Raw genomic sequence first — 23,557 nt, 5'->3', positions numbered from 1 at the left:
TTTTCACCATTACCCACTCATTGCTCTTTAACCCAGAGCAATGGAAAGAAAATGTGCATGTGTGGATGTTGTATTTGAAATAAGGAAAGAAGATAGTTTGATAAACCATAGATTGTCACAATCATTTTCTTCAAATATTACCAGTTTCTATTAGTTTTTACACCAGCTTCAAAACAATGTGACATGGGGAGTGACCTAGTCACGCAGAACTGCAGATCCTGGTTTACAAAAAGAAACACAAAGTGCTGGGGAATCTCAGCGGGTCAGGCAGCATTTATGGAAGGCATGGACATACAACAGTCTGAAGAAGGGTCCTGACCCAAAATGTTACCTGTCCATGTCCTCCAATGATGCTGTCTGACCCACTGAGTTACTCCAACACTTTGTATCCTTTTTTCAGGAGTGACTTACTTTGGGGTACTCTTTTGAGATACCGAATTTGCAGGATCATGCAGTCATCCAGCACAGAAACAGGCCTTTCAGCCAAACTTGCATATGCTAAGATACCTATCTCCACTGGTGTCATCTGCCTGCTTTTTGGTCCATATCCCTCTAAACCTTTCCTGTCCATGTACCTATCCAAATGTCTTTTAAATGCATCCACTGCTGAATCCCTCAACGTTTGATAAGGGGGAAAAACACTAATATTCAGATTGGCTTATTGTCATATATACCCGGGTGCAATGAAATCCCCAGTTCGTACGAATCTCAGCGTAGAGAGTAAGTACAACAATAGATGCAAGAACGAATGCAAAAAAAGAACAGCACGATAGCGCATCATTGTTGACAATGTGGGAGACAAACTTGGGGACAGAGACGTTTGGCCAGTGCACACCTTCAGCCTTGGAGAAATACCTGCAACAACTGGGGGAAATTTAAGAAAATGGGGAAATTGACTTTGAAAAAAAAAAAATAAGAGCAACTGAAAATGTGTTGCTTCCTGCAAGACACTTCCTGCTTTCTTAATTTATAAAAAAATAATAATAAGAGCAGTCACAGAGAGAGGGAGACAGGGAGAGAGAGAGAGAGCTGGCTAGCGCTTTGGGTCCAGGCTTTGTTCGCAGCTGCTGCTCGCGCGCTTTATTGCGCGTTCCCGGGACTGGAGCCGCTAACGGGAGTGGGCGGGCGGGCGGTCGGTCGGTCACGGAGCTCCGGGTGGAGGCAAGCGGGGAGAGCGATGGCCGAGAGGAGGAGGGCGAGAGACGGGCCTGGTCTAGACTAACGGGTCAGAGTGACAATCAAGACAGCGGGTGAGATGGTCGGCGCGGCGGCGGCCGTGGTGCCCGCGCCCCAGTAGGCAGGCGGGCGGGCGGGGCGACCGGTCGGAGCCCGCGGCCTCTCGTTACCCCCCCACCCCGCCCGGTGTTTATGCTGAAGCCTGTGGAGATGGGAGGGAAGCAAAGCACGGCGGCCCGCTCCAGGACCACTTTCCCCGGCGTGTCGACGGACGACAGCGCCGTGCACGCCGCTCATTACGGCCACTACCGGAGCGGCGTCAACGCCATGGGGCTGAGGAGTCGCTCGGTGAGCAGCGTGGCCGGCATGGAGCCGGCGCATCCCTTCGGGCTGTACGGCGGCGGAGCGCGCTCGGGAGGCGGCGGCGGCGGCGTCGGCCGAGCGGGAGACGGAGGCGAACAAGGCAGCGGTACCGGAGGTGGAGGAGGAGGAGGTGGAAGCGGCGGCGGCGGCGGCGGCGTCGTGCCCGGCGCTGGGCCCGACTCGGCGGGCAACGGTTACCAGGAGACGGGAGGACCGGGCGCCCGCGAGCTGCAGCTGTACCTGGGCTCGCGCGCGGCGGCCGCGCTCTCCGACTCGCTGCCGCTGCACCTGGCGCCGCGCTGGTTCAGTGCGCACAGCGGTGAGTGAACAGAGCAGAGGGAGTCGTCACCCTGACCTGGCGCTGGGGAGACCCTCGCCGTAACCCTGACCCCGACCTAGTGCTGGGGACCCCGACCCCAACCCCAACCTAGTGCTTAGCACCGGGAGACCCTGACCCTAACTTGGCGCCGGGAGTCCTTGACCCTGATCCAGTTACATCTTCGCACTGCCCACCTTTCTGTCCTCGCATGCTGCCCACCTAGTTATCAACAAACTACCAACCCAAATCTCAACAACGTTCCACACCCCACTCTCAATCACACTGCACACTCTCACCCCGCTGTCAGCACACTGCCCACCCCTCTATCAGGACATTGCTGCCCACCAAACTGCCAACCCCATTCTCAACAACGTTGTCCACCCCACTCTCAATCACACTGCACACACTCGCCCCGCTGTCAGCGCACTGCTCACCTTTCTGTCCTCACACACTGTCCACCCCGCTCTGAGGACACGGCCCACCCTGCTGTCCATCAAATTGCCACCCCACTCTCAATCACTCTGCACACTCTCGCACAGCCCACCAAACTGCCACCCTGCTGTCAGCACATGCCGACCCCTCTGCCCTCACACTCTTCCCAACCCACTATCAGCAACACCCTGCCCACCCCGCTGCCCACCAAACTGCCAGCCCCACTCTAGACAACACTGCCCACCCCACTATCAATCACTCTGCACATTCTCACACTGCCCACTAAACTGTCATCCTGCTGTCAGCACATTGCCGACCCCTCTGCCCTCACACTCTTCCCAACCCACTATCAGCAACACGCTGCCCACCAAACTGCCAGCCCCACTCTAGACAACACTGCCCACCCCTCTATCAATCACTCTGCACATTCTCACACTGCCCACTAAACTGCCATCCTGCTGTAGGCATACTGCCCACCCTGCTGTCAGCGCACTGCCCACCCCTTTGTCCTCACACTCTGCTCACCCCACTACCAGCACATTGTCCACCAAACTACCAACCCCACTCTGGACAACACTGCCCACCCCAATCACTGCACATTCTCACACTACCCACCAAACTGCCATCCTGCTGTCAGCACACTGCCCACCCCTCTATCAGCACACTGCCCACAAACTACCAAACCCACTCTAGACAACACTGCCCAACCCAATCACCCTGCACATTCTCACACTGCCTTCCAAACTGCCATCCTACTGTCATCATACTGCCCACTCCTCTGTCAGGACTCTGCCCTCCCCGTGCTGCTTGCTGCCCCTCTGTCCACCCCATGTCACTTTCGGCCACACTGCCCACCCCAGTTTCGGCCGCAGTGCCTTTACCAGTTTATTGTGATTTTAGTGATAACCGTATTGCCATGGAAAACGCCAACTTCTAATCTGCAATATTTCCAGCATCAGTTACCACAATTAGAACTTGTTTGTTGTTTTATTAATAAATAGTAAATATAGTTGGAAGGTGGTGGTGCAGCAAAATGCTGTTCTGCTTTTGGTTTTAATTAATTCAACTATCCTAATGGTAATCCTAATGGTAGTAATTATTACAGTAATTTTTTTGCTTGTTAATTTATCATTGCTCTATGGTAATACAAATTAATATCCTTATTAGGAATAACAATTGTTCATATAACTAATTATAAAATTATTTTGTGTTTTGTTAGTTTAAGTTGATGTATGCATTTTAGGAATGATAATTGTACTACCACATAACATAAAAAGGTCGGCATTTTAGAAGATGGATGATATATACATGAATTTGAGTCATGCAATTATTGTTTGAGTAGTTTGAGGTACAATATTGGCTCCAGTAAATAAGTACTATTGATTGTAGTTTAGGGAGTCATGGAAATATCAGGACAATCATCTACATGGCTGCTTCAATGCGGATACCTCAGTAAATAACATTGTAAAGTAACTCAGTAAGGAGCAACTGTGGTCATTAATAACACTTCAACTTTGTCTAGCACCATTATAGTTCCATCAATCAATATTATTCTTGATTACATTAGTTCTTATGTGTATTCAAAGCAGTAATAAAGCCAAGATTGCTTGGTCTAAAGTGGCAAATTCTCATAAACTTTGAGTACTGTTACAACTTTAGATTTCCTCTTTTTTTGTCACACAACCAATATAAATTTTAATTGCTCATTACATTTCAAGTCAAATTAGAATAATTATTTACATCATATAAGACAGAAGTGATCTTGGCGTAGCCAATGTTCCATCAATATAGAGTAGATGTTTCTTTTGAATAATGGACAAGACATTGGTGTACTTGGACTCTCGCCTCTCTGCCTTTGGACTTTTGATGGTCAGAGAACTAAAATCTGGTAATGGTTACCACCGAGGATGAACAAATGGTGCTATTTGTATCTTGAGGCTCACAGGAATTGTATTGATCAATCTTTTTAAGAGGAATTACTGATGATGGTGGTACAGTACAAGTTTACAAAATACTCAAGTACAAAAATTGATAGTTATCTCTGGAAGCTATCTCACATCTGTAGATAAGGAAAATATTTTTGTACCTCTGTGTTCAATGGCCTTATCAGTCGATTGAATAATAAACCCTAATATTTACCAATAAAGTGGTCAGCATCGTAGGTCTTGGGGCATTACACTGGTGCAGCTAGTTGAGCAGCCTCCTTACAGATACCCATGTTGAATCCTGACCTTTGTCTGCGTGTAGTTTGCATGTATTCCCTGTGACGGTGTAGGTTTCCTCTAGATGCTTCTGCTTCTTCCCTTGTCCCAAAGACATGCCAGTTGGCTGGTTGATTGGCTGTTGTAATTTCTCCTCAATCTGTAGGTATGGTAGAATCTGGGGGCAGTTGATAAGAATACGGGGAGAAGAAAATAACATTAATGTATGATTAGAATAAATGGATGGTTGATGGTGGGTGTGGACTTGATAGGCTGAAGAACCTGTTGCCATTGTAACTATGACCAGACAAACAATGTTTACTTGAAGATAGGCACAAAATGTAGGAGTAACTCAGTGGGTCAGCCAGCATCTCTGGAGAAAAGGAATAGATTTTGTTTCGGGTCGGAACCCTTCTTCAGACTCAAGAAAAGGATTTCGACCCGAAACATTACCTATTCCTTTTCTCCAGAGATGCTGTCTGACCCACTGAGTTACTCCAGCATTTTGTGTGTCTCTTCCCACACATAATGTTTACTTGAGACAGCTTGTAATATAGTCAGTTTGTCTACATTTATATTGGTTTATTATTGTCATGTGTACCGTAATACAGTGGAAAAACTTTGGTATATGTGCCAACCAGGCCAATAATACCATACATGAGTGAAATCATACCATATATGAATGTAATAACTTGTGCAAAAAGAGAAAACATGTTCTCTTCCAGTACTCTGGGTTTGTCGGAAACAAGTTTGTATTTCTATAGCACAACTAGTACATGAGGGATGTATTTAAGGGTTGAGATGTGGGTTGAGGGCAGGAGCAGGGAAGACATTATAAATGTACATGCAGGTTTGAACGGGGAGGTCACTGACAAGGTGCAGAGTAATGGCTGGGAATTTGCAGAGCCCAAAGGTGGTTGAATATCCTCAGAAATGGATTGAAGGCAGCAGAGAACAAAGAATATGTGTACGTTTTGAGGAACTCAGGATGCCCGGAAATACAAGTTGAGGAAAGTCAATGTTAGATTTGATAGTGAAGATGAGAAATGGGAAGCTTCTTAAAAAAAACTGCTTGCTGAGTGAAAATCTGGAAATTGTAAAGCAATATTAATTTGGAACAAATCAGTTTTCGAATTTGCAACAGAAAGGACATGTATAGACACAAAGTGTTGGAGTAACTCAACGAATCAGGCAGCATCTCTGGACAAAAAGGATAGGTGATGTTTCGGGTTGGGGCTCTTCAGTCGGGTTCTGACCCGAAACGTCACCTATGCCTTTTTTCCTGAGATGGTGCCTGACCCGCTGAATGACTCCACCACTTTGTGTCTTTCTTTGATAAAAGCCAGCATTTGCAGTTCCTTGTTTCTACGCTATGTATTGCAGGTATTTTTTGTATAAATCTAGGCAGTGTTGCAGATTGGAGAATATTGTTGCAGGGTGAATGTGGGGTAGGAAATTCTGCTCATATCAATCCACATGAACCAAATCTGCACATCCAGGCAAAACCAAGGTGGAAAGTGGGGAGGTCACTTTGCTGGAGAAGAGACCATATAAGACAGAGGTAAAATGGCACTGGAAGTAGCCATAAAAACTGGTTTTATTTATTCCAGCTTTGGGGTTTCATGTTGGGAAAACAATTACCCAGTATTTCAAGGGTCTTTGGATTAATGTGATATTTTGTAGTTTTATAAACACAAATTGGAAAACTAATCTCACTCTCTCGAGTAATTGCTGGACAGTACTGTGTTTACTTTTCACAGTGCTTTTGATGGTTTTGGGAAATATGGGTATTGCTGAAAGATGATGGCAACATATTATTTTTATTTCCTTAATACAAATAATGTTTTCTTGGTTGAGTTGTTAATTAACAGTTAAAACTTGTAGCCGCTTTATATAATTTAGTTATTTACTGAAAAGTGGACGAACTGGTTTTGCCTTTACAATTGAGGTTTTGTTGTGAGAGCCAAGTGGAGGTTAATATACAACCCATTCTTTTGCACATGGAACCTTGAAGTTCTTCTGTTACGCAGTCCCATCGGGTTTCACACCAGTGCTGTGGTTTCTGAGGTAGCTGCAGAGTGCTAAGGAGAACCTGTGGTTGGGCAGGTACTGCTTAAAGGGGCAAGTTGTGACCAGTTAGGGTGTCGTTCATTTTTTCCTTTGTTCCTGACCTTTATGTGCACACATTTTGAAAATCTAACGTGCTCATTTTCTCATTTTGATTGGTCACGGGCTAGAGATTATCATGTGTTACATTTTCTTTTCGAGCATACTTTGAGACAGTCTTTGAACAATTTTCTTTGTCTTCCTGGGAGTTCCTTGCTGTAATGGAATCGGGGATAGAATGTTTGCTTTGGGAATCTGGTGCCAAGCTTAAAGATGATTGATCTGTCTATTGGATCTGGCATTGGTTTATTATTGTCACTACAGAGATACAGTGGACAAACTTTGCTTTGTGTGCTATTCAGGCAGATCATTCCATATACAAGTGTAATCATACCATACATGAATATAATAGGTAGTGCGAAAAACAGAAAGGAAACGGATTGCCGAATGTAGTGTTGCAGCCAGAGAAAGTGCAGATACAAGAAAGTACAAGGGCCACAAGCAGATAAATTGAAACATCAGAAATATCTCCATATGAGATGGCTTGTATTCATCTTGTCATGGGTTGGTTTTCAATTTCTAGGAGCAGTCAAATTTGAGAACTTTTCATAATCCCTTTTGATTGACAGAGTCATTTGCTAAGTCACAGAAATCCAAAGACAGTGGGTGCTGCTGTTCTCTCGATTTAAAAAAAAGTTGTTAAGTAATGAAGATCCTAGTTTTTGTGCCTCTTGATGGATGAACTCTGCATTGTGAACATTGACAGTGTAAGGAAACAGATGAGGAGAATCCTTGCAGGGACTTTTCCTGTTGCAGACTTTTCCCCTTACTCAAAATCACAGCGTGTTGCAGTCCTCAGCATCCTTCTCTTCCTAGATGAAGGCAAGATAATGGATTTGCACTAGGAGTGCTTTTCCACTGCAGTTTCTGTATTGCAATGGGGATTTTGTCTGCATCACAAGCCTTGTTTTATAATTGTTGAATGACCTTCCCTACCTTCCCTGGGGTGGGGTAGGGTGGCGTGAGGTTGCCATGGATAGTGTTGATGGAGTCAAGGACGCTTGTCAAATGTCTCGGCTTGTGCTCTTTTCACATGTCAGCTGTCATTGATAAGCTATCTTTTGTTCTTGGCTTTTGGTGGATGAACTTGACAGTGCTGAAGAACTGTTGAACATTATGGTTATCAGCTGGTTGCTGGATCTCCTGCACACCTCTCGCTCATTTTGTTTTTTAGATCGAGTTTATTTTTTGTTCGACCTCGGCCTTCCGATGCTGGTTGGTGTGTTCCAGTCCAAGAACATCATGTGTTTACAATGAATTAACTCCCAACTCTCCTATTTATTTTTATCAAGCCAGTCTGTATTTTACTGGAGAAATTAACTATCTTTATTCTAATTGTGTTGACCAGACATTGTGCATGTTGTGTGGTGGTTGGGATTTGAGAGGTTCTTTGAGGCACTGATGCTAAAGGGGTTAATTTTTTGTGCATGGTCAGCCACAATCCTATTGTACCCTGAACCTCTAAGAAAAGGGGATGCTAGCTGTATCTTCATTTCAAAAGTGGTTTAACTGAAATGTCGAATCTGGAAACTACTGACACTTATCTCTTGGCTATTTATAATGTGGTTTCAAGCAGTCTGAGGTCTGTTTTGACAATCAAAGAATAGTGCATAGTTTGACGAGGTCCGACCAGTCCACTTTTTAGGTATATTTTGTAATTATTTGAAGTTTATTTAAAAAAAAAAAGATTTTTGCATGTAGTTATCCATCTTTCATAGGAATATAGTCTGTTTGAATAAAGTTGATTTTGATGATTAAAAAAAAAATTGGAGTCTGAATTTATTGTATTTCTAAGTACTTTATCATGGCATCTCATTCAAAGATTCTAGTCTCATTCATTTTGACCAATGAAATAAACACTGACACAGGCGCTGCACTGCAAGTAAATGAGAACTCTTTTCATTCAGTTATTTAGATCAATGAAACAAATACATACACAAGCATTTTACTACGTTGAAAGGCAAATGCTTATCATTTACAACTAACACAAAGACAAACGGAGTTAATGCTGTTAAAGGGGTTATGAACACCTGACCATACCGACAACAAGGTCTGGCCAGACCACCACCACGTCACTGGCGCCTCCATGGCTCACACCTGTGGTCAAAACCCGTCCAGCTGTGGAATGGGGCGGAGATCGCGATGCTGTCAAAGGGGGGCAGACACCTGCCAAAATCACGTTAAATGTCAGTTGTGACATGACAAGGTTAAAGCTTGTCGAGGGCGGAGGTCAAGTTGTCGAAGCTTGTCGTGGTCCCTGTCATAGTGGACACTCTAGGTCGCGAAGACTGGGTCGCCGGTTGTCCACAGCTTGCCGTCGCCTAGGTGGTAGGTTGTCGTAGCTTGTTGCGGGCATTGTTGTTGTCATTATCGTAGGGTAAAAAAAATGTGCGTTTTTCAGCGATCTGCTACGACTTTGACAGTTGCCGGCAGCCGCCTTAAAAATCGCGTAACTGGGACAGGCCCTTAAAATGGGAGTGAAATAGATTACGACTTCCCATAAAAGGGCCAACAAAAAAGGTTTGCCAGTCTCACTCGAATGGAGATATTGTGTCAAGGCTTTATGCTCGCCATAATTGCGTATTATTTTTAACAAAAGACTGAGATGGCATTCAAAAGCTTGTTTAGCTTTGTTTACAATCAGAAAAATAAATATTAGATTTTTTTTCTTTAAAAAAATACAACTTGTTATTTACATGTATTGGAGACGAAAATTAAATATCATGGTCCAGTGCTGTTGCAGTACCTTTTTTGAATGATCTGTTTTTGGCTTTCATCTTCCAACTCTTTCTTTTGTTCCTCAAAATGTAAATTTGTTTTATTTTTCATATTGCAGATGGTTTATTGTACCAACTTTAAGCTAAGTTCCTTCGATGACCTGAATCCTATTTCAAAAAAGGTTATAAATTGTTAGTACCAGTAAGTCATGCAGATAGAAATTAAGTCTAGCATTGAATCAAGTTATTAAACTGCAGCATTTATAAGCCATTGACTGAAGTCCTCATTGAGCTTGTATGATGATAGGAAATAAATCCCAATCTCTTCATGATACTGTAGAATATTTAAAAAAATAAACCCTTGCATTGTAAATGTAAAATTTAAGCAAATTTCTCTGTCATTTTTCCTATTCTAACTCGTATATAGCAATCATGTCGATACAACATGGATTGGAATTTGAATAACAGCATATAGTGAAGGCAACAGACTATTTTTATTCTTTACCTTGTTTTTCTCCACTATCCCTATCTCCCAAGTGTATTATTTTCTGCCAGGGTAGGTCATCTTCCACACTGTACAGCAAGTTCAGTGCTTTTTCTGCTGTTTTTCTGATGATTCTTACAGCACACCAGTGGGAGAAATGCTGCCAAAATCTATCCGCTAAAATGTCAATGGACTAGTTTGCAGCTGCCAATTGTATCTCAATTTTTTTTTGCCAAGTGTTCCTTTCAGACTTTCAGCCAGAGACATTGGAGCTATATGTGGGCCAAAATGGGGTAGATAGGGTATCTTGATTGAGATGGATAAGTTGGGCTGAAGCACCTGTTTCAGTGCTGTATGACTCTTGTTTTTCTGTATCTGCTGGAGTTTTGAAGAGTTAGATACAATTCAATTGAAATATAATATCATAAGGGGCGTTGATCGGGTGTGGTGCAGAGGATATTTCCCCTTGTAGGAGAATTTAGAACAAGGAGCCACTTAAAAAAAAAAAGAGCTGTCCATTTGAATTAATGGTTTTGAGAAATATGTTTTGCATGTGTTGAAGGGGCATAAACAAAATGTAAACATTTTATTTTAGACCATTCTTGAAAATGATTTTTAACAATGCTCTTAAGGAGTACCTGGTTTCTCAGAGAGGCAAACATCTTTAATAGCTAATGCTACGTCATGGTTTTCTGAGATAATAATACTCCTTGTTTAAAGTGCTGTTTTTTTTCCCCTGCAAATATAATTTGCTGAACGAAGTTAATTACAGTAGGTTAATTGTATTGGTACTTTATTATCCTAACAATTTACTGAGATGGGATCTTGACTTTAAAGTTTATTCTTTTTCAAAACGTTTGTGGTGCCTTGGAAGCTCTACCAACAATTTCAAGAAATACATTGCTGAGTGGTTATTATTATGTTACAGACTCATTTTGTCAAATGACTGATATTTTAAAAAAAATTGGTTTATCAGTCAGATTTTGGGGAATAAAATGGCATGCAGACTACATAGCATGATTTGTACATGGAGCCCCATGAAATGGTGAAATGAGAGACAAAAAGTACAACTCGGACATGTTTGAAGAGAGAGTTAGATTTAGCTCTTGGGGCTAAAGGAATCAAGGTATATGGGGAAAAAGCAGGAACTTGGTACTGATTTTAGATGATCAGCCATGATCATATTGAATGGTGGTGCTGGCTCGAAGGGCCGAATAGCCTACTCCTGCATCTATTTTTCTATGTTTCTATGTTGATTTAGACAATAGACAATAGGTGCAGGGGTAGGCCATTCGGCCCTTCGAGCCAGCACCACCATTCAATGTGAATTATGTGAATCTGGTCACCCACTGTATCGGTAATGCCAGAATTCTGTTCTGGATGCATGTCATGTGCAATCTATTTTGTTTATATGATTGCCAGGAGTTGAAGTAAGGGCAAATAATAAAAATATATTAAAAAGAGTCAACATCAGGGAGCCTTCCTGCAGATTATGATCACGTGCAGTGAGGTCACGACAATGAAAATAACTGATCATTGTTATGCCTGTGCCTGCCGCAGCTGTTTTAATTTGTATTTGGTTGGCACTGTTGTTTCTACGGGAACTCTTGTTTATAGAGGTTTTTTTTTTGTTGTGTGGATAAAAGGAATAGATTCCAACAACTTAGTCCAAGGAAGTCAGTTGATATATTTTTTATGAGATTGCTTAACCCTTGTAAAATCATGTTCATAGTACGATAACCATTATGTAAAATCATTGAGGACATTTCATGTTCTTTCGCACAGTGTGTTACTTATTACTCTGAAGAAAGTTTGACCGTGTTAAATGTGTGCATTTGCTACACACTGAGAGAAAATAAAAATCAATACTGGAGAAAATGTGATGGAAAGGTGATAAATCTCCAGGACCTCATGACCTGCATTCTAGGGCTTTGGAAGAAGGTGGCTATGGAATTAATGGAAAAACAAGTTTTTAATTCCCAAAATTCCATTGATTTAGAAGACAAGTCTCAGACTGGTAATTAATATTTTAATCAAATCATGTAAGAAAGGAGAGAGATAAAGTGGGGGACAATAACTTAGTTTGCCTTACATTGATAGTGGGGAAAATGGTGGCATCTTACTATTGGGAAAGTTGTAACAAAGTACTCAATAACGATAGGATTGGGTATGGTAATCCTGGATTTATGAAAGGAAAATATGTTTGACAATCTGTTAGAATGTTTTGAGGAGGTAACTAGTAAAATAGACAAGTGTGAACATGTTAATTTGGTATATTTGGATTTTCAGAAAGCCTTTGAAAAGTTGCCACACAAGGTCTAATATTGTTTTATAACATGATATTCTCGGGGTAATATACAGACAGGGACTGAAAATGGTGAATAGGAATAAGTGGGTCATTTTTGAGGTGGCAAACTGTGATTTGTGGAGTGCCAAAGCGACTGTTTTGGGCACCCTAGTTCTTAGTCTTATGGCAATGATTTGGATGAGGGGAACAGGTGTAACGTATGTAAGTTTGACGATTATGCAAATCTGGATATACCGCAGACTACAATGAGGATAGAAAGAGGCTGCTGGAGAGTATCAAATGAAAACACAATGTGTGAAATTTTCAGCAGCTCAGGCAGGATCTGTGGAGAGCAACAATTACTATTCCAGTTTGCTAAACTTGCATCAGAGCTATTATTCAGGATCTCTCTTCACAGATGCTTCCTGCAATTCTGAGTTATTAGCACATCCTGTCTTTTTTCACAATTCTCACCCCAAGTTTTTGTTTGCTTTAGTAGTGGGCAAGGGATATAAACAATTAAATGGACGGATAAGGACTTGGCAATTAAAACTCAATGTAGAAAAATGTGGGGTCATTCACTTCAGTAAAAAAAATGCTAAAAGGCAAAATACTTTTTAAACGATGAGAGATTGAAAAGTGTTTTTATTCAGAGGGATCCAGATATTTGTCAGGTGAATCATCTGAAAATTAACGTGCAGCCGATAGTTTGGAAGGAAATGGTGTGATGACCTTCATTGCAAGTGGATTTGAGCACAAGTGTTGAGCCAAAGCAGAAGACGCTGGAGGTCTCAGCAGGTCGGGCAGTAGCTGTGGAGGCCGAAACAGTTAATATTTCAGATAAATGAAAGGCCAATGTATTTAACCTCTAAGAAAGCACAGATATAAAAATGACGAAAGAAAGGATGATAATAGGATAGAATGTTAATGTAATGCAATGCAAAGGAAAATTTAAGTTCTTAACATGTTAATTTATATTATATAAAGGGAATATTGCAGTCAACAGCAAACTAATCCTGCTTGCTGCTGATTGTTGTGCTAAGTCTGCATTTACCATGTGCAATGGCCATTCCAAATGCTCAATAGTGAGGCCCTGTTGTTGTCACTCCATCAGAACTAGTGATGAAAGCAAAATGAATAGTCGTTGAAAGTTTAACGTGAGTAAATATTGGATAAAGCTGAAGCCATCAATGTAAGATAATTACAAAGGATGGAATATGCAGCTCAGGAGGATCTTTGTTTAACCGAGTGATTCTAACAAGGTTGAGGCTAATACAAATACAGTTCAGGTGAGGTCAGATAAATAGGTGGTGTAGAAAGGAATAGAAGATTACGTTGCTGATGTTTCATGATGAAGAATGGAAGGAGGTTCAAAATGAACATAAAGGCAGAAATGCACAGTTTCTATTTGGATTTTGTTATGGAAATTTGTGTGAAATGTAGTGGGGCAAGGAAATGAGACAATTTTGGAGAGCCAATATAAACCACCCAGGTTGTGTACCCTCTTTCCGTTGTCAGTATTCTGACTTTTCTCATACTATCATAGAGTTGAACAGCACAGAACCAGGCCCTTCAACCCACAGCATCTGACCTGCAGCATCTGACGACTGTCGTGCCTCTCTATACTATTCCCACTTGTGTGTGGTAATTCTGTATCCCTCCCCACTCTCCTTTTTTCGTGCCTATCTTAGATGCCTCTTTCATTTTTACTGTCCTGGTTCGACCATTGCCTCTGGCAACTTATTTCAGATAGCAAATTTCGGGTCTGCGTGAAACATATACCACTCAGATCCCCTTTAAATCTCCCTCTCACCTTAAATCTGTTCACTGAATCAGGCTCTGGCTATCCACTCTAGATCGGCCTCCTTTGCTCCAAGGAAAACAGATCTAGCCCATGCGATCTCTCATAACTTGAGCCTTCCAAACCTTGTGAATATCCCTGTGAATCTTTTCTGCACCCTTAACCAATGTTTTGTGCATTCATATCATATCATATCATATCATATACATACAGCCGGAAACAGGCCTTTTCGGCCCTCCAAGTCCGTGCCGCCCAGTGATCCCCGTACATTAACACTATCCTACACCCACTAGGGACAATTTTTACATTTACCCAGCCAATTAACCTACATACCTGTACGTCTTTGGAGTGTGGGAGGAAACCGAAGATCTCGGAGTAAACCCACGCAGGTCACGGGGAGAACGTACAAACTCCTTACAGTGCAGCACCCGTAGTCAGGATCGAACCTGAGTCTCCGGCGCTGCATTCGCTGTAAAGCAGCAACTCTACCGCTGCGCCACCGTGCCGCCATATTCATAACATGATGTCCCAACTCTTATACCCGGTACCTAGGTCAACGATAGCAGGGGTGCTATATGCCTTCCTCGCCATCCTGTGTTCCCATTTTCAGGGAGAGTATGCAGTTGCACTCCCAGGGTCTCTGTTCAACGGTGCTCCCCAGATCCCTGCCATTCTCTGTGAATGTACTGCTCTTGTTTAACATCGTAAAATGTGTCACTTCACATTTACCTGGGTTAAATTCCACCTGTCATCGCCTTGCCCACTTGCCCAGTTGATCTATATTATTTTGTAACTTTAAACAGCCTGCTTCTCAGTCCACCAAATATCCAGCGTGTGTCCGCGCTGGGCGGCATGGTGGCGCAACGGTAGAGTTGCTGCCTTACAGCGAATACAGCGCCGGAGACTCGGGTTCGATCCTGACTACGGGCGCTGTCTGTACGGAGTTTGTACGTTCTCCCCGTGACCTGCGTGGGTTTTCTCCGAGATCTTCGGTTTCCTCCCACACTCCAAAGACGTACAGGTATGTAGGTTAATTGACTGGGTAAATGTAAAAAAAAAAAAAAAATTGTCCCTAGTGTGTGTAGGATAGTGTTAATGTGCGGGGATCGCTGAGCGGCGAGGACTCGGTGGGCCGAAGGGTCTGTTTCCGTGCTGTATCTCTAAATCTAAAATCTAAAATGTACTAATCATGCCACTCATATTCTCTTCCAGAACATTAACATGACAAAAGACCCAGCATTGATCCTGCAGCACACCATTGGACACTAGCCTCCAATCTGAAAAACAGCCTCCACCACTGCCCTCTGCCACAAGCAAAACTTGAACCAAATTTGTTCTTTCCTCCTGAATCCCATGTCTTCTAATCTTCTGGACCAGCCTATCAAACTTGTCAAAGGCTTCACAAAAGTTCATGTAGATGCCTTTGAGTGCCCTGCTCTCAATCTTCCTGGACAGTTCTTCAGGAAAAAAACAATCAAATTTATGAGTTCCCATACAGAAAGCTATGCTGTTCTTAATTAGTCCTTGTCTTTTCAAATATAAATAAATCCTGTCCCTCAGAATCCCATCCAATAAATACAGATAACTGTTTTTAAGTTTTCAGTTTGGCAGTGATTTTTAGAGATACAAGTGAAATTGAATTTGTGCCTATACGAAGCGCAGCCATTTATAATAAATGTAAATTGCTGTCTGCATTTTGAGACACAGAATGAGCCAGCAGATTATCCAAGGTCTGGTAGACCAGAAAAAGTTGTGATAAATGGATCTGTTAATTTAAATGGAAATAAATTTGTGGTGATCTAATTTTCTTTGGCATGTCTCTTGGAACAACACCGAGGCTGTAGACAAGGCTAATGAGGCACCCGCAAATTCTGCCACAGATGGGGCAATAAATATTTCCTTTGTTCATCTGGTAATCTTTTGCCCTAATGGAGCTTTGAATAAAAATGTCTGTTGTCAGGCATGTGAATGACATGGCCTGCCCAGCTGAACCATCTGGGTGTTGGGGAGAGAATATTGACCCTGGTTTGCTCATCCTTCCAATAGATTTGATGGGGTTTGCAGAGCTAGGTTTAGTACTGCAGTGTTTTGAGGTGCTACTGTGGATAGTCTTTCTCTCAGAAGGAGGGCCCAGTTGTTTGGTTGATAATCTTTTGGGAAATGTGGCGTATGTGCAACAATTGCCGATATATTGCACCTGAATGACTGAAGGCGGTATGACCATGCTTCTTTAGTGGAGGCAATGTAGGTTAAACTGCTTTACATTTATTGTGTATTTTAACTCTATTCCAGTGGGATGCTTTTTGGAATTGTGATGTTGGATTATGGCAGGAATAATTGGGAAATGAATTAGGGTGTGATACAGTCTAAGCAGTATGAATGAGTCTGTTTGGTAAGATCACAGCTTACATGCTATCATATAACAAGAGTAAGATTTCTGTGATAGACACGAAAAGCTGGAGTAACTCAGCAGGACAGGCAGCATCTCTGGAGAGAAGGAATGGGTGATGTTTCAGGTCGAGGCCCTTCTTTAGACTGGAGAAGTGTCTCGACTCAAAAGTCACCCATTCCTTCTCTCCAGAGATGCTGCCTGTCCCGCTGAGTTACTTCAGCTTTTTGTGTCTATCTTCGGTTTAAACCAGCATCTGCATTCCTTCGTACACATAAGATTTCTGTGGGCAGTCTAACTTGAGAAGGATGCTGCACAGTCCACTCCAATAATGAGCATCTATGAGGTCAAAAAAGGACACGTGTATGTTGGTCGATGCTGCTCTTTGTATTTATCGTGGAGTTGACATGAAGGACAAATGTAGTCCATTTAATCCATATTGCAGGGAGCAGCTCTTAAACTACAGCATGTAGGTAATTCAAGATGACGCTTCTCCTTGTGGCAGGGAGCACTTAGTTATCACATGTGGATTTGTTTCCCAGCTGACGTTGACAAATCCACATGTGATTTGTGTCCTCTTGTGAGACAAATTGATCCTCCTGCTATCAATATCAGGATTAGAAAATATGTAGTATGATTGGTATGGAAGGAAATTGGAAAGCCATTTCCAGTGGGGTCCTTTTCTTGACAAATTGCCCAAAGTAGGGTCTTGACATAGCTAGCACTATGGTTTATTAGACAGATGGCTGTAGGACCGTAGCAGCATCCCTGCTCCAGGTCCTGGCACCTGTTAGATTATACCATTGTTCATGTGGAAGATCATAAGGATGTGTGGGTTGCTTCTGGCCTGAAAGGTACCTATGACTGTTGGAGTAACTGTTGCCTAACCCATTTCATTAGCTCCTTTAGCCTGGTCCCCGAACAATGGCAACAGCAAAAACATTGCCACAGGAAAATTAATGGTAATGGTCTTGAGGACCTTCAAAGACAGACCTTATCGGACAGTGTCTCATAAATAACCTGATGGTCCTCAACTAAGTGTCCGCTGGACCTTCCTAAAGTTTACCATGCTTATCCTCTGTAAAGAGACTCTTGGTATCTCCAAATTAAAATAAGCCAGACATGTTTGTTTATTACCAGGAGATACAGGGGTTAATCGCAAACACAAAGGACCGTTAAATTGACAATGCTATCATGTTTCAAGGGAAACGAAGCAGATATACAGGAATGTGAAAGTTGAGGTCCAACAAATAACATCCACCTCAGCCGGTTAGCAGAAGGAGCACAGTAGGTACAGCATAACTATGATCTGCATAGATTCTTCACTACTTTCAAGGGTGTCTGAGGCCCAAATGCCCAAGAGTCCAGCTCACAAGAGCTGAGGTGAACCTATAAAAGGACAGAGGGCGGAGATAGAATGCACACTTTGAAGACTCTGCACTGGACATGATTATTCTTGACTCCATCCCACAGCAAACTGTATACTCCTGTCTTGACATTACCCTGACTGTCAAGAAGTCAATACAAGAAGAGCTCCTGATCAGACAGTATTTATGCTAAATGGGATAAAGAGGTATGTCATTCACAAATTCACAACCTCTACTCCCATGTCTGGGAAGAGGGGATATGCCAAAGAATGCAGATGCCATCAGTCAAATTGAATATTAATCGAGCACTGCCAGAAACATCAATGGTTATCCCTTACTAATTGTTCAATCCACACATTACATGTTGATGCTGAATCTTCCAGCAGGTTCTACCTGGGTCACTTTTGTTGAACCTGGGTGAGGTATTTACACTCTGCTTGATTACCTCCAGGCAAAGGAGAAGGGAAATGGGCCAATGTGATTTCTGTCAGTGAAATCCATAGTAAAATGTATATATGTGTCATGTGGTCATGTAAGGGCAGGCCAAGGCTTAACTCTAAAGATATTTTCAACTTTCAGATAAATCTCATAACCCTGAATGTTTAGGATCATACAAGAAAATTATTAATTTTTTAGTTAGTGCAGGGCTGCCACTATATTTGAAACTGGGATTATGGAACTATGGCGAAGAGAGACTATTTAACTCATCATGTCTGTGCTGGCATATAGAACTCGTAAGAGAGTGGAATAAGCACGGTAACATTTTAATATTGAATAATCTCCTTTAGCTCAGCAAAGCAGTGATAGTGATTTGATAATTATTTGAATTGTAAGAAAATAACTGCAGATGCTGGTACAAATCGAAGGTATTTATTTCACAAAATGCTGGAGTAACTCAGCAGGTCAGGCAGCATCTCAGGAGAGAAGGAATGGGTGACATTTCGGGTCGAGACCCTTCTTCAGACTGATGTCAAGGGGGCGGGACAAAGGAAGGATATATTTATTTGAATGATAATTATTATATAATTTATAATGATAATTATTTGAATAATGGCAACCTAAACTTAATCAGCAGACCTTTTTATCGGTTAATCTCAAAAATGTAATATTAAATTTGTTTCCATGATAATTGTAAAGTTTGTGGTTAAAATGGACTTTTTATTCCAAATCAAATTAAGTTGAATTTATGTTCTCGCCTTTCCACCCACCTCTCCTGCCGTCTCCCATTTAAATCTGAAGCATCTGACTGACAGACTTTATTGCTCTGATGATTCAAAACTACAATGTGAAAGAGTTAGTAAAATGGATGCCCATTTCTTCATCTTTTATAAAAATTATTATTTCTCTGTCAGTATATCTCGGAATCTACTGCAAAAGTACCCTTTTAATTATTTTTTAAATACCATTCTCTTCTCCAACCATCCCTTTGAATTATACTAGTATTTTCAGTCTAAATATTATCTCTTCATTAAATTTATTTGTAATGTGCTTCATGAAAATAGATGAGGTAGCTAAATCCACTTTATTGGATTTTCACCAAACCACTTAAATTGCTTCATCTAATTGGAAGGATTTTTGAAATAGCACACTAGGAATAATAATTGTTCGATTGTGTAATTATAACACGCCTTCCCTGAATTTTATAGATTTCATTTTAACATATTTTTGAATTGCATTTGGACTGAAGTTTAGTTGGCTTTATTCTGTAAATGTTATATTGTCACATTAATAACAAATCAGATTCTTCTCTAAGTAGTCATTGGTGAAAATTTTTGTTCTGGGAATTGCTGACACATTGAAGTGTGTCCATTCTAGGAATATTAATCTTCAATTATTTGTGCACCAAGGTTTTATCACGCCCCTACTTTCCCACAATATTGAGAAGATTTGGTATGTCGACAAGTATTCTATCAAACAGGTGCATGGTAGAGAGCATACCATTACATGGTTGCATTAGAGCCTGTTCGGCAACTCAAACGCCCTGAAACATAAGACACTACAGAGGGTGATAGACGCTGTCCAATGTAACACCTGCACTGACCTCCATAGGTGAGTATTAAAAAGGCACCCAATTTCATTAAAGTCCCACACCAGCTTGGCCACTCTATCATTTTGAAGATATGCACAAAATGCTGGAGTAACTCAGCAGGCCGGGCAGCATCTCTGGAGAAAAGGAATGAGTGACATTTTGGATCGAGACCCTTCTTCAGTCTCAGGAAGGGTCTTGACCCGAAACTTCGGTTGATCCCTATCTTCGGTTAAAACCAGCATCTGCAGTTCCTTCCTACACTTTATAATTTCACTCACCATCAGGAAGAAGGTACAGAATCCTGAAAAACTGGACAAACAGGTTCAAGAACAGCTTCTGCCCACCAAATATCAGTCTGCTGAACACTACACAACACGAACTTTCAGCAACTATGATTTTCTATGGTCCATGTCTTTTGTTGCATTATGGACTTCAGTTTTTGCATGATGGTTTTTTAGTATTGTGGTTCTTAATTTATTGTGTTTTTGTTTATAATCTATTATCTCTCAATGCATTTATGAGCCTGTTAAACTGCAGCAAGTAAGAATTTCATTTTTCTGTTGTTGGTACATATATCATTTAAATACTCTTGACCCTTGCCTATTTTTACTGATGATTTTCCAATCTTCACTGACCCAGTGAAGGCAGAATTCTCTGGTAATGGTGCGAGTATAATAGATGTTTCTTGCATCTAAAGATAAGAAACCTTTTTATTCCGAGTGATTAAGTCCGCTTAATAGAGTTCCTTGATGTTGTGGAAGAAAATTTTAGAGATGTGAATGTTTCTGTTCGGGTGACTAGATTTCTGTCTTGTGAAGATGAAATGTAGGGCACAAATTAAATCCCACACATATTGCACTGTGGTCCTCTAACCTTGCAATTATTTTGCAAAACCAATTAGCTTCACTGTTTCCTCTGCTATTTTCAAACCTGCTCACCGCACTTAGTCTATAAAATACGCATTTAATAAAACACGCATTTGTTTTTTTAAGCAGCAAGACTTAAATGCAAGCCCTTTTTATTCTTGAGATCTTTCTGGTAGCTATAGTAATGGATCTCGGGAACTAGTGTCTAAATGTTCCAGAAAAGTACAATAAAACAATAAAAAATCAATATATAAACTATCAACTGTTTTGTTCTCTAATTTAATTGGGACATCAAGGAACCCAAATGCCGACCCACTGCTGTCATTTGCTCTTTTTAAATGTGAAATATGTTTTTAAGAAGAAGTCAATTACTTTGAATTCTCTTTTTTTTGGTATATTTATTGTTAAATGCTGAGTATCATTAATGACTTCATATTAGGAGCATACGAGACTTTTGCAAGATCCACTTGGATGATACATTTTTTAACTTATTTTATGACTCGGCCAAGCCGAATTTTGTGCCATTCCCTGTCAAACAAAATTTAATCAAATGGTGGTGGAAAATAGCACTGTGAATGTCAAAGGATGTAAAACGTAGAGGGGAAGAAATTATATTATCGATTTACATTTTTTGTAGGGCATAGTACTATAAAGAATAGAATATCTATGTTTTCTGATCAAAATTTGGTTCATTTACTGAAGAGAAACGAGTAATGTACAACTGGAAAATGCTGATGGGTTCTTTTAAGGCAATGACTGCAATTACACATAGATTTTATATAATATAAAATTAATGTGGAAACCACAATTTATTTGCATTGCGCAGATTTTTATCTGAAATCAAGCTCTTGCTTGTTTTACAATTGTCAGCACAGGTATCTGGCAGGTCATAATATATTTGTAGTTCTGCATACCCTGACCACAATCTGCTGTTTTATAAAATTGTGTAGGCTGCATGGTGACCTCGTGTTGGAATGTAAATTAATTTAGTTCTCACCTGATTTGTGTGGTTTTTTTTCTCCCTGCTCTATTCAGACCTCAAAGAATGGATTTTATGAGCAGCATGGTGTATCCAGTCTGGTGACACTAGATTGAAGGAAATCCTCTAAGCCTTTGGATTTGATCCCCGCTGCTTTTGCAAAAGTTCCTTTTTTTTGGCATGTTGGTTGTCTTGTGATTTTAATTTTATTTGTTTAGCTTATTTAACTCTGAGATGCATTTGTTTTGTTTCCTAAGCATAGAATTTTGGCACTAATATCCTTTTTGCCATTCAGTAGGAACAATGTTGATCCTTCCCTCAACACCTTATTCACCGGTGCTCCAATATCCTTGATAACAATATCCACTGCTGAAAACTAAGTCCACTCCCAGCGTCCATGGTTTTTAGCTCAGATTTCCACCATTCTTTGAAGAAGTGCTTCCCCATTTTATTCCTGAATGGCTCACGTCAAATGTAGCCCCTTTATATTTATTATTCCTTCAACAGGGAAGATGTATTTCCCTTATCTTCTGTATGAAATTATTATTTTTAATCGTTTAAGTTCCTTGATGAGATTACCCTTCAGACACATACAAGGGAATATAAATCACTTGATGCAAACTGGCCTCAAATTTAAGCCATTACTTTTGGAATTGTTCTGGTGAACCATTTCTCTTGCTTTACTATTCTTTGAAGTTTCAGACTTCAGACTAAGCAAGGGGCACTGATGCACAACTTGTGCTTTCCAATCATCTTGCCATGAGGTCAATATTTTATTCAACTTTGAATTAACTTTTTATATTTGTTTAAGTGTGCACCTAAATCGTTGTTCAAGTGACAAGTTGTACTTTATTGTCACTTAGTGAATATTCAGATATTTAATGCATGATTATGCATTTTCCCACAATGAACAGAATTTGCTAGTTGAATTATTAAATAGGCATTTTGTAATTTCTTACTATTAAGGTAATTAATAGCTTAAGCACAAAACTCCCTTACAAATAAAGGTAATTCTGATTCTGCTTATCTATACTGCCCCATGTCCATCCTAACTTAAGTGTTATTTGCAAGCATGGAAAATAAATGTCATATACTGCTACTCAAAACATTGAACCATATGATGAAAAGCCGTGGACATAGTATGACTCTCCAGAGAATAGCACTTTTCACATCGTTGTTCAGATGTGAATATTAATTAACCAAATACAGATGCGTCTTGTGACATTTACCAGTAATGAAAAGTAATGCCATAGTGATGGTTAGCTCTTTTGCCCAATATGTCAGTGTGGAAACCTGTTGAGTAGTCTTCACCATAGGTAACCAGTTATGTAATTTTACACATGTCCGCTGTGTAGTTGCCCACAAGGGCTGTTATCATGTTTGTTTTCATTGTTTTGCAGCAAGTTGTATGTGTTAGACCATTTAACAGCGAGGTTTACATTTCACCTTTGATCAGGTATCAGTGTACAGAGCCTGTGTTGAATTTCAGTTGCTGAATGTGCATTTATTCTGAAGGCAATGTTCACCTGAAGAGGAAAGTCTGAACAATGAACCAGTTTTACTTTACCAACCATACTATTTTATATATGAAATGATGGATTAATAACTCTGTCTTGTGCTTACAAAGTAGTTCCTTTTTTCCTTTGAATCATTGCAGACCTGTACTGCATAAGGCAAGCCAATCAACCCAGCATGTCTATCCTGACCATCTTCATCAATCTTATAATAAGCCCATTTTTTCCTTTCACTGCTGCGTTCTGAGGCATATTTTTTATAGTTAACGTTCGTGGTTGAATTGAGATAATATATATGGGTAAAAAAGAAGTCAGGATATTTCCAAGCACCTATCTGCATTATCCATTACAGTATTGAATTGACTTGTAATTACATAAATAAACTGCTTGCAATTACGTCTTTGTGAATATTGCATAAATGCTTTGATTTCCTGCCAATGTTATAAAATCAGCAGCGTGCATTCTCA

General features: G+C 40.8%; 1 protein-coding gene across 1 annotated transcript in view; it reads left to right on the top strand.

Moving 5' to 3' along the window:
- Positions 1-1,028: 1,028 nt before the first annotated feature.
- The window catches only part of znrf1 (zinc and ring finger 1), a 156,950-nt gene continuing 134,421 nt past the window's right edge, over positions 1,029-23,557 (top strand). The window contains exon 1 of the mRNA XM_078400488.1: positions 1,029-1,858. Within this exon, the coding sequence (XP_078256614.1) occupies positions 1,369-1,858 (490 nt within the window). The 5' untranslated portion in view covers positions 1,029-1,368. The remainder of the gene's footprint in view (positions 1,859-23,557) is intronic.

This window comes from Rhinoraja longicauda, chromosome 6, assembly GCF_053455715.1.
Source record: "Rhinoraja longicauda isolate Sanriku21f chromosome 6, sRhiLon1.1, whole genome shotgun sequence".
In the NCBI taxonomy this organism is placed as follows: Eukaryota; Metazoa; Chordata; class Chondrichthyes; order Rajiformes; family Arhynchobatidae; genus Rhinoraja; species Rhinoraja longicauda.
This window is presented reverse-complemented; position numbering and strand designations above follow the sequence as displayed.